Source organism: Arachis ipaensis, chromosome B8 (genome assembly GCF_059453495.1).
Source record: "Arachis ipaensis isolate K30076 ecotype BB chromosome B8, ASM5945349v1, whole genome shotgun sequence".
Classification (NCBI taxonomy): Eukaryota; Viridiplantae; Streptophyta; class Magnoliopsida; order Fabales; family Fabaceae; genus Arachis; species Arachis ipaensis.
The window spans coordinates 132886292-132897617 of record NC_142443.1 but is presented as its reverse complement, the minus strand read 5'-3'; the positions used below and the strand labels follow the sequence as shown (position 1 = coordinate 132897617).

The 11326-nt window shown below is 37.0% G+C and overlaps 2 protein-coding genes and 1 pseudogene across 2 annotated transcripts; 1 reads left to right on the top strand and 2 right to left on the bottom strand.

Annotated features, from left to right (window-relative positions):
* The first annotated feature begins 813 nt into the window (after positions 1-813).
* On the top strand, positions 814-3198 carry LOC107611487 (protein FAR-RED IMPAIRED RESPONSE 1-like; annotated as a pseudogene).
* A 1187-nt stretch (positions 3199-4385) lies between these two features.
* On the bottom strand, positions 4386-6606 carry LOC148549909 (uncharacterized). The gene is made up of 6 exons (XM_088495845.1): positions 6553-6606; positions 5985-6074; positions 5537-5658; positions 5227-5296; positions 5079-5143; positions 4386-4443 (listed from the first exon to the last, which is right to left on the bottom strand). Exons 1-6 carry the CDS (start codon positions 6604-6606, stop codon positions 4386-4388), a joined length of 459 nt encoding a protein of 152 aa, XP_088351971.1.
* Positions 6607-6875: 269 nt separating this feature from the next.
* On the bottom strand, positions 6876-8371 carry LOC148549908 (uncharacterized). The gene is made up of 2 exons (XM_088497559.1): positions 8013-8371; positions 6876-7911 (listed from the first exon to the last, which is right to left on the bottom strand). Exons 1-2 carry the CDS (start codon positions 8135-8137, stop codon positions 7266-7268), a joined length of 771 nt encoding a protein of 256 aa, XP_088353685.1. The 5' UTR covers positions 8138-8371; the 3' UTR covers positions 6876-7265.
* Between the last annotated feature and the right edge of the window lie 2955 nt (positions 8372-11326).

The following is an 11326-nucleotide window of genomic DNA, read 5'->3' as shown; positions in this document are numbered from 1 at the left end:
GTACAATGGCTAGGAATTAAGCCTCTACAAAGTTAAACTTTTTTTTGTCATTCTTATTCAAAGTTAGTGCCTATGAATAGTTAGATTTTGTCTCTATTTCTGCCCTAAAATAAACATTTTGCATCACTCATACTTTCCTTTATACATATATGATTCTTATTGAGTGTGGATGGAGAGCATTAAATTGAGAAAAGAATTCTTTTTTTGTTAAGTAGTGAATTTCAACTTTTTTTAAAATATAAATTCATGATTTGGAATAATTAATTGCATGAGTAAATATGAAATTTTTTATTTTTACTATTTTTATCCTTGTGGTTATGTATTTGTCTTTTCTTTATTTGTTCATTAAGAATAATTTTGACATTTTAATATTTAGTAATAATGAACTTGCAAATTTGAGTATAATTTTTGTCTGATTTAGTTTGAACATTAAGGTAAGAATTGAAATTATTTTGAGATTTGAAAATTATATTTTTATTGTACTCCAAACCAAAGAAAAGAATTATTTTATTGATGGATAGATATTCTCAAAATATTTCAAACATAGCATAACTTGATCCTTTTGTTGGTTCCTTTGGATGCTGATTAAAGATTTTCGGGTCTTGTGCTTAGTTACTACGCTATTTTTTCCTTAGTTGCCAGTTGACATACAAATTTTTTGCCTGTTCAGGTATTTGGTGGTGTGAGATGGAGAGTGATTCAGAAGGTAGCTCAGAGTTCTCTGCGCAGTAGATAGACGGATGGAGCACAGGATCGGGGGTTGACGAATGTGAGACATTAGGGGCAGAGTCGAGGCAACCAGAGGAAGTCAATATGACATCGTTGGATACTGAGGAAACTAGTAGGGTAGTATATGATGCGAAAGCACAGGGATCTAGTTCGATGATGGTGAGGTCAGATGAAGAACCAAATAGTTCCAATCGTTGTGAGGCAGGGGTAACTGCGGAAGATTTAGCTCTTGTTGAGTTCAATTCGGTTGAGGAGGCATATGCAAGTATGTGGAATATGCACGAGTTACTGGGTTTGCGATTTGAAAGGCAGATTTGGAAAAGATAATTAAGGTAATGTTGTGAGAAAATTTTTCTTCAGCAATAAAGAAGGATTGCACGATAAGAAACATTATGAAAGAATTGATAGACAGAGTGCACATAAAACAATTACACGAACCAATTGTAAGCCGAGATTTGTGGTTCATCTAGACAAGGGGTGCAAAAAGTGGAAGATGAAGTCTTTTGTAAGCGAATCATAACCATGAGTTAGCCCCAGCAGACCACACAAATATAATGGCACCGCATCGGCACATGTCGTAAGGCGACAAGGTCCATGTTCATAGCTTGCACGAAGTAAGTTTCCAGACAACATAAATCATGGGATTCTTTGCCTATCTCGCAGGTGGTTATCGTAATTTGCATTTTATAAAGAAGGATCTATATAACTATATCGATGATGTTCGATGTTTCTGCATTGTGGAGGGTGATGCTGCTGCAGCCATTATCTATCTTAAAAGGAAGACCGAACTTGATCCACTAGCTGTGGTACAATACTCGTACTATGTCGAGAACCACTTGGGTAATCTGTTTTGGTGTGATGGTCAAATGCAGCATGACTATGATTGTTTTGGTAATGTCTTGGCCTTTTATTCAACCTATAAAAAGAATTTATACAATAGACCTTTGGTGATTTTTTTCAGGTACTAACCATCACAGACAAACCATTATATTTGGGTTTGAGTTGCTTGAGGATGAGAAGATTCCTTCTTATAAGTGGATGCTAAGGTGTTTCATGGATGTGATGAGGCAAAAGCCGATGGTTGTGGTTACAGATGGAGATGAATCAATGAAGGAGGCTATCTAGAACGAATTTCCTAACCCAACACATAGACTATGCAGTTAGCATCTTGCTCGAAATGTTATCTCTAACATTAAGGATGCTAATTTTTTAGTGTATTCAAGACTGCGGTGTATGAAAAATTTGTAGTTGAAGAGTTTAAAAACTATTGGGCGGAGATGGTTGAGAGCTTTGGTTTAGAGAATAATGATTGGATTGGAAAAACATATGAAAAGAGGGCGTATTGGGCGAATGCCTATCTGTGTGATAAGTTTTGTGCTGGAGTGAGAACAACATCGAGATGTGAGGGAATCAATTCATCCCTCAAGAAGTTTATTAGATCTGAAAATTGTCTTCTTGAGCTCTTGGATAACCTGGATTATGTGGCGAAGGATTATTGGAATAACGAGTTCATGGCCGACTTCAAATGCTTATATTTGGAACCGGTGATGACAACAGGGTTGGAAAGTATTGAGAAGGCTGTAAGCAAGGTTTACATGCGGGAGATATTCTTTGAGGTTAAGAAAAAAATAGAGTAAGTTTTGCGTTGCTCGTGCTTCATCATGAGACTTATGGTACCATTCAAAAGCTCATGCTAAGGAAGTTCTGAAGGCCCTGTTGAGTTTATACTGTGTTATACGATAGCAGTTCTAAAAATTATGAGTGCTCAAGCAAGTTGTGGAATAGTTTAGGGGGTCCCTTGCAGTCCTATATTTTGTACGATGAAAGAGCTTGAGATAGAGGCGTTGCCGAGGTAGTTAGTGCTTTGTAGGTGGTGTAAAGATGCAAAGTCTTTGGTGTCAGTTGGTGTGGTTCCAGTGGCTAATACGGAAAAGGCATTTCAAGTACGTTATGGGTCCTTGTGGAGTGCATGTATGTCTATGTTCTTTTTAGCTGCCCAGAATGGAAACATGTATGAGAATGTTCTTTCTCAAGTGGAAAAACTGACGAAGAAAATTGAGCCAGCGGGCCCGCAAGGTGGAAGGAACAGATTTGGCAGAGAAGGCGATGACCATGTCAACATGCTGGATCCAACTATTATAAAGTCGAATGGTGCTCCCAGGGGCAGCATGAACGTAAAGATGGGGAGGCGATGTAGAAGGTGCCATGGGCTTGGGCACGACCATAGAAATTGTACCGCGAGGAACAAACAACCGGATGATGAGGTTAGTGTTTGATTGATTTGTTTGTGAGACTTTGGTTTCTTAATTCATAAGTTGTTTAGGTCTTTTATGTTGTGTGTGTACCATTCAAAATTCTACATTGTTGTTTTGATTGAGCAGCGTTGTCTTATCTTTTCTGATTTTGTAGGGAGCAGAAACTATTAACAGGCAGTCTCAAACTTCTTGTAAAAGGGTTCGGCGAGGTTAGGCATTCTGTGATGAAACAGTTTGTGGGGGATGAAGTATTGGTCATCTATTCGTCACTGTGAGGCTATTGAATGAAGCATGTTTGGATTTGCCAAACCATGGGTGCATTTTTTTGGGGTTGTTGTAGATGCGGATTCGAAATTTAGGTGAAATAGTGTCTTGTATTAAACTCTTCAAATTCTTATGCTACTACGTCATGCGTTGTGAATTAATGTTTTGCTTTGTAGACTGAGATTTGTTTGTCTTTCATGGTGTTTCAAAGTAATCATCATGGATAACATAAATTCTTAATGGTTAATTAGTTTCATCTTTTTGATTGTTCGCGTTGGTGATGTCAATAACTGACTTAGTTTCTCGATGATGGAAACTTTATTGGAAGGTTTATTCTCTCTCTCTTTCTGGCAGAGGGTGAAAATTCCTTTTAGTATCTCTTAAATGTAAGGTAAAGTCATTACATGTTGGTACATATTTTAACTTGGGTTTATTCAGCTATTTACTGGTAAAAAATAATTATTTAACAACTACTTCGAAAGATGAGGTGACATTAACAAATCATGTCAAATTGATGTGCAATGCACTTAAAAATCGCAGCACTCGAAACTCTTCGGGGAGTTGAGAAACTTGAACGTGGACAATTTATGGATGTGTTGTGATCCGCTAAGGTGTTTTATTGTATTGATATTTATAACAGGAGATTGTTACAGATGAAGATTTCATGTTATTAACTTGCATTATTTAGCTATTTTAGTCATTCAGAAAATGGATGGCTCCATGTAAGGTATGGCTCCATGTTACAGATGAACATTTCATGTTATTAACATTCATGTTATTAACTTGCATTATTTATGTTTACACGGGTTTTTTTCAAGTGGAATGGTAGTTATATTCGGAGCAGGATTTTCTTATAGCCTGTTTGTCTTGGTTTATTATTTTTACCTGAAACATTGGTAGTTATCCTCTTGGCAGTGTTAACGTAAACAGGAAGGGGGTTGTAATTGTTTAGTTCCCACATTTTGGTAAAGTGATCCATGCAATAGAATACTCTTAAAAGTTTACACTACTAATTACTATTTGTACATACTGTATATGTGAGTTTAGAAAATATTTTGTATTGGTTTAGTATTATTCCGCTATCCTATGCACCCTTGCCTGTAGGGGTGGGAGATATCTCCAATACCTAGATGTGGTCTAACCTAGAACAAAAAGTGCAAATACCAGAACCATTGGAATAGCCACAAATATGCATCTGAAAAACAACCACAAATATGAATCTAAAAGACAGTACACAAAGGTTTACTAAATTATGCTTGATGAATTTAGAAAGGTCCGAAAGACATGGCTGACGTCTAACATAAGCATCGACATGTATAGTTTATTTTACAAAAGTCGAATGTATCTACTGCAAACTCTGTAAAGACTATGGTTGGTTTGTGCCCGTTCTTGAAAGGTGTTTATCCACTTGTACCTCATCTGTAACTCCTGACACCATACCTATATCGAGCTTGAACATCAGAATTTGTTATTTAATGTGCAGTGTATTTGAGATGCAGGTTAAGAAAATTTCCACATTCGTAATGATGTATGCATCATATTAGTGAGGATTTTAGTTGTGTAGGTCAAACGTGTCATGGGTTACACAAAGAGTTGCATGAAAATAGCCACAAAAGGTTGTCAAACTTAGCTCCCAAGAAGCATTGCTCAATTCAATAATTAGATGGATTACATAATATTATACAAAAGGTTGTAGTCTCTCGGCTAGTAAGCATTCAAACAAGCATTCTCAAAAGAAGCTTAGGTGAACAACTGGGTCAGTTTGTTGCTAGGGAACCGTTGGTTAAGTTCCTCCAGTATTCCAACGCAGCTTGAATGACCTCTATATACTTGTCATTATGGTACTTTAGTACCATGTCAACAGCAAGCCTCATACGACTATAGTCTGTAATTTTCTGCAACCACAAGTTATTTCACTTAATTCATTTTCTCATAATACTACAAACAAAATCCTAATGTCTATGGTGTGTGGGTATACCTCAGCCTCGTATGAGTTCCAAAGCTGGTACATTATCATCCATTGCCCAACGTACATGATGCAGTCATTGCTAGAACGAAAATTGTTTTATGTACGTTATTTTTTTTTAATCATGTAACACATCATTCTGATTCAAGTGACAATAGTTAAACCACTAGGACAACCTGATGCTGAAACACTTCATCATGCCAAAAGAATAGAGGGTGGAACAAAGATATCATATCATAGATCATCATGGATCAATTAGTCACATATGACTTAAGTTCGTAGCTAGCCTAAGGTAACAGAAGTAGATGGAGTCTAGGGATACCTTCCAGGGTCTTGCCTGGTGACCTTAGGCTCCTTTATCTCGTAGTCGCTGCACAGAATCCTAGGATTTGTCGGGTCGTCATACCAATCATCACTATCCAGCACCTCCTCCAGGAAGATAGCCTTATGGTTGCATCACTCCGTGCACAAAAAGAAGCATATGCTCAGATGCCTTTCGAACAAAATGAAATGGAGTAATTAGTTTTTATGTGGATTGATAGACCATACCACTTTTTTAAGTTGCCGGAGTCGCTTGGGTCTGTCATCTTCTGAGGGAAGGGAGTCCAAGTACATAAGCTGCCTACGAATGACGTCAATCACAAGCATAAACCAACGTCCATCGCACCAAATGGGACAGTAAATCTGCCAGCAGAAACCAGTGATGGAATATTCACATGCTTAATCAATTTGGAGTCCACGACGACATTACAAATCTTATCGGGACTTACCTTGCATACACAGTTGGCTTTGCCCATAAAATCCTCTCGGATGGCCTTCAGTGTCGCATGTGGAATTGGTCCCCTTCCGGTGGCAATTTGCTGTAACGACAAATTTCAATGATGACCTTAAAAATATTTCATGAGTTTCATAATGAAAAAAAATTTCCCTATATGTTCTAAGTAATTTATATGGTTTGGAGAAAAAAAATAAAAACAACAACAAATCTTAAAATAAATAAAGTTAGTTTATATGGGTGAATAATGAAGCACTTTGAAAATGCATACTCGTATAGGGCGTAACTTTTTTAGGAAGGAGAAATATTATGTGCATGATACTTATGTTTTTACTAAAACATCCGTTCATATTATGTTACATATTTTTTCTTCTTTTTTTTCAAGTAAAATAACTGTTTTTCAATCCTTAAATATAGTACACCAATTTAACTGAATTTATTACCTACAACAACTTGATCATGTAAAAATTAACATTATTTATTTAGACAATAACCAATTATTAGCAGCAGAAATAAGGAAAAGATATTTATTAGAAGATAATGTTCATAGGAGGTCCACTCACTGAGAAGGTTGTCGGCAAGAACCAATGAATCCTAGTGGAGTTTCCAGCCAGCATGCAGGCAAGCAGAATCATCACCTGTAAACATACACAATGCACAATACTTAGGCATGCACTTCAGCAAAATCATGCAGCTGCAGAATTGGGGATCATGTACATAGCTTTTTTACTAATTTTGTACTCACGTTGTTGACCACGGGCTTCCTAGGCTCTAGAATTTTGAGAGCACCCCTGGTAATAGCACAGTGCGGGCTCTGAACAAGAAGCTCATTGTAGTGTTCAGTATTAGCAATCATGATTTATTTCGAATTAGTTATAACATGAGCTCAAGAATGTGGGTGACCATTCTTCTTAACAAAAAACGTATATCATTTATAACAGATGTCGCCAACAAAACATGCATTAGTATGAATATTGGAGTGAAAAATCTTGCTGGTATAGCAGTGGAACCAACTGTGACAAACAATGCGTACAACTGACATTTCAATTTATCTATTCAGTATATTATGCCACTGAAAACTACTACAATCAGTGTTGAAACTTACTCTTGGTCAAGTTTTGTGTTGAATATGTACGCAGCAGCGCATAGATCAAGGCCTAAAATCTTCATGTCCTTGGTGGGGAAGAAAGTTAATGACATACCCTGTAAGGAGAATCTCGTGTGCAGTTATTAAGAATTGTCAGAATTCAAAACATTATGGTTTATAGATCAGTTATTAAGCATAAGGTTCTAATGGTAGTTCAGGACTTACACGAGCAATATTTTTCCCAATCTCCTTCCCCCACTGGCTCCTATCTACATGCCGAATCTGCAGGAAGTTTTGTTGCTCGACATATTGGACTGCTGGGATAGAGCTGCTAGTGATGTGAGTCTTTTCTCCCTTGCTCTGGCCCACCCCAGAAACGCTTCCTGTGTTAAACAATTTCCTCCTTCCCTTTGGGGTTTCTCCCTTTGAGGTAGGGGTCGATCCATAATGCCTCTGTTTGTTTCTGCGCTTCAAGCAGAATGTGCTCCCTTCTGGACTAGATGGCGGCGTCGGAATTGGGAGATAGTCAGGGTCGGTTCCAGTTGTTATGGGAGTAGCATTTTTCTTTTGCTTGCATGTCCTTAAGGTTGCTCCACTTTTTCCAATGGTCCTTTTGGTCATGGTGGTCTTCCCTACTTTCAGAGAGTTACTTCCAATGTGGGGTGATACAGCTTGCTGATTTATCATCTCTTCCACCAGTTCCACATACTTCTCATTTAGGAGCTTTTGATTTTGGATAACAAATCTAACATCCACAATGTCAGCTTCAATTTGGGAGATGCGTTCAGCCAAAGACGTGGTTGTGATAGGGTGTACAGGTTCCTGCAAATCCCTCCTCCAACAAAACCAAGGACGTATGTTATATTTGAAAGAAAGGTGATGAAAACTTAGTGAGTGCTATTATAACGTAAGTATAAATACTCGCCATAGGCTTACTTGTGTTCCGACCCATTAACAGGATTGGGCGACAACTCCAATTGTGAACCCCTAGGCACGGAAGGTGCAGCAGAAGCTCTCGGGGTTGACAATAACACCGGTTCCTTGATCTGTTCTTTGTCCATCGCCGCAACGTGTTGCACTCGAAGTACCTACTCACACGGATAATGCCGGAGTACATAACCATAACTTGAAAACAATGGTTTAGGGATCGGTATGGTAGGATGATGATGTATTCGCCAGCCACGGTTTCTCACACGGTGCAGTAACCCATCGTAACGAAATATCTCTAAAAGGTATGCAAATAGGGCTAAATCTATTTGCGTCGAGGGAGATGAAGATATTGACACTGCCGTTGTGTTTGTTTGGTTTGATGGACTCTCACTCATGTTACTTGGGCCTTTCCACAGATTCAGGCCTCACTACGCTTACTATTGATTGGGTTAACTTTGTGGGGCCAAGTCATTCAGAAGTGATAAGTTTTTAACTAGAGTTATTTAGAACTGCTTTTTTTTTTGCTGTGTGTTTGGGCCCTACAACCCAACCCGCCTGACGTCTTTGCGCCGTCCAACATCCCTCATCCTATTTTCCCCGTGTAAAATAGAGACATGTCGATAGGTTTTTAAGACTTCTTTCTCAGTTCGGACATAGATCAACAAATTTATGCGAGCCAAAGCTTCGTTACGTTGTTATTATTTATTTTTTGCTGGATCGAAAAAGTTTTACAAATATTACTAATAACATGTACTCTTTTTAGTTTGTTCGATAATATGCTTAATGATTAAAGAATTATTTGACTCAAACAAAATATTAATATAAAGAAAAAACTACCAAAAATACTCATGAAGTTTACAAACACTGACAAAATTATCCATAAACTAAGGAAATTAATGATGTACCCATGAAAGATGGGTTCCGTACGATAAAAGTATCCAAACCCTAAGTTTTGTTGATTTTTTAATAAAATTCTCAAACTACCCCACCCTCAACCTCAATTCACTTTTTCAACCTTCCATAACCCAACCTGCACCTTTAAAACCCTTGTCATGGAGTCCAAAACTACTCCTATAACAAACCATCTTTCTACATGCAGCAGCACCACGACCCCTATGTCTTCTCAGGTGCGCGACGACGGTGTTCTCCTTGGATGGGTCAGGCGCGCCACGACAACGTTCTCCTCAGCTGGGACAGACACGCCACATCGACATTCTCCTTAGGTTGGGTCACAGGCGCACGACGAAGGTGTTGTAGCCACCTTAAGAGTGAAAAGGGAGGAGATTGGCGGTGACGGGGTAGGTGGGTGGCGGACGACAGTGAGGAAGTAGGAGAAGAGTTATGTGACTCTGTGAGGATTTTTGAGAGAGGGAGAAATGAGGATAGAAGAAGAAGTGGGAAGAGAGGAAGTGATGGTAGAATGGGGTTAGGGTGGTGTAGTTTGGGAATTTTATTAAAAAATTAACAAAAAATTAGGATTTGGATATATTCGTCATACGAAACCCATCTTTCATAGGTATAGCGTTAATTTCCTTAGTTTATGGGTACTTTTGTTAACGTTAGTAAAATTTATGGGTACTTTTGGTAGTTTTTTCTAATATAAAAGATTGTGAATGAAATCGGATGAAATTAAAATATGGTGTTTGCTTCCATACAATGGTAAATTTATACGTACCGATACATTTAAAATATAGACAAATAATAACAAGACATGTGAAATTTATTTTCCACATCAGTATCAGATTTTTTTTTAAAAAAATATATATCATATCACTAATTTTACTAAAATACCCTTATAATTTAATAAAAATAAAAAATATTTTTTATTTAATTTTTTAAAAGACTTAAATATCCTTTTTAATATATTAGACAAAAATTACTATTTTAGATTAATCAAAATATTTAATTTTATTATTTTAAAATTTAAATAATCTAAAAAACAAAAACAAAAACACATCTAACAAAACTATTTATCTCTCCATAAACCCTAATCAATCATTGATACCAAAAAAAGTAAACAAATCTAAAAAATACTTAAAAAATTACTTTATTTTTGTTTTGCTAAATTCTTCACCCAACCTTTGTATCTTCTCTGTATTCGTATCTCCTCTGTATTTGTATTTGTATCTCTCCTCTGCTGAGAAACTACATTTTATAAAAGTTTCATCAGTTGTAAATACCAGAAGGCAAATTGGAACTTCTTATTTTGACTAGTCATTCATAATATGAATAGTAGAGAAGGATTCCAGAATTTAAAATTGTATATAACTGAACTACTCTGAGGTTCAACATTGGCAACGAGTCTAACAAAAATTGTGAAAGCCATATTGGATCAAAATACGCAGTAGGATAGAAGGTGGCTTATATCAGAGAATCGAGGTCCAAAAATGGTGACAACTAGGTAAATGTGCAACTATTGCCTGTGCAGCAACCATTGCAGCAGCAATCGGAGCCATAGGAGCTTGGCTAAGTGTTCCCATTGAGGTTGTTGCAGCTAATGCAGTCATTAGCAAATTATGAAGTGGGTGATTCGACTTACAATCGACTTTTATACATCGCCCATTAAGATAATCATGGCAAACTTCCCCTAATGAGGCCCCAATTCCAGGCAAAATAGCACCCACAGAAAGCTCTAGCAACAATCCCTCAAATTGATACTTAAGTTTTTCATTTTGTCAAAATTAACAACAACTAATATAAAATCACATAAATCAAACCAAATTACATTAATTACAAAAATAAAAACAATGCTATAATAATTAAAATCACATAAATCAGAGAGAGAATGTTACCGGAAGGGAGAGGCTGACGACGGTGATGAAAAATGAGAAAGACGGCGAGGAAGACGACGACACTCTCTGGAACGAGGAAGACGGCGATGCTCGAAGAAGATGGCGACGCTCTCTGACGCGACGACGTTCTACTTGACTGGGTGAGGCGTGCGCAAATCCTGCGGTGACTTTGGCAGGGCGCCGTGGAGGAAGCTTCTTCGTCTTCTTTATCTTCTTTATCGGAGAGAAGAGACAAGTTTGAAAAGAGGAGAGAGAGTTGGGTGAGAAACCCAGGATAACGAAAAACAAGTGATATTTTTTATTTTTTAGATTTGTTTATTTTTTGGCGATAGGATTCATGCAGAATGTCAATAAAATTGAAATAATTTCCTTTAGTATAGATAAACAATTAATTTAAATTTATTAAACTAAATAAAGATATTATTTAATTATTTTAATTTTGCTAAGATAAATTTTATTTATAAATTAAGTAACAACTTTTGTCGCATAAGATCTCTATCTCTACTATGTTTAATACGCCTCAATTAT

Excerpts from the sequence above, each read along its gene's own strand:
- LOC148549909 (XM_088495845.1), bottom strand. The coding sequence starts at position 6,606 with ATGCTGGCTGGAAACTCCACTAGGATTCATTGGTTCTTGCCGACAACC. Across the intron at positions 6,075-6,552 it reads TCTTGCCGACAACCTTCTCA|CAAATTGCCACCGGAAGGGG; the intron begins GTGAGTGGACCT and ends TTGTCGTTACAG. Across the intron at positions 4,444-5,078 it reads CTAAAGTACCATAATGACAA|ATGCATATTTGTGGCTATTC; the intron begins GTATATAGAGGT and ends GTTGTTTTTCAG.
- LOC148549908 (XM_088497559.1), bottom strand. The coding sequence starts at position 8,137 with ATGGACAAAGAACAGATCAAGGAACCGGTGTTATTGTCAACCCCGAGA. Across the intron at positions 7,912-8,012 it reads GTTAATGGGTCGGAACACAA|GAGGGATTTGCAGGAACCTG; the intron begins GTAAGCCTATGG and ends GTTTTGTTGGAG.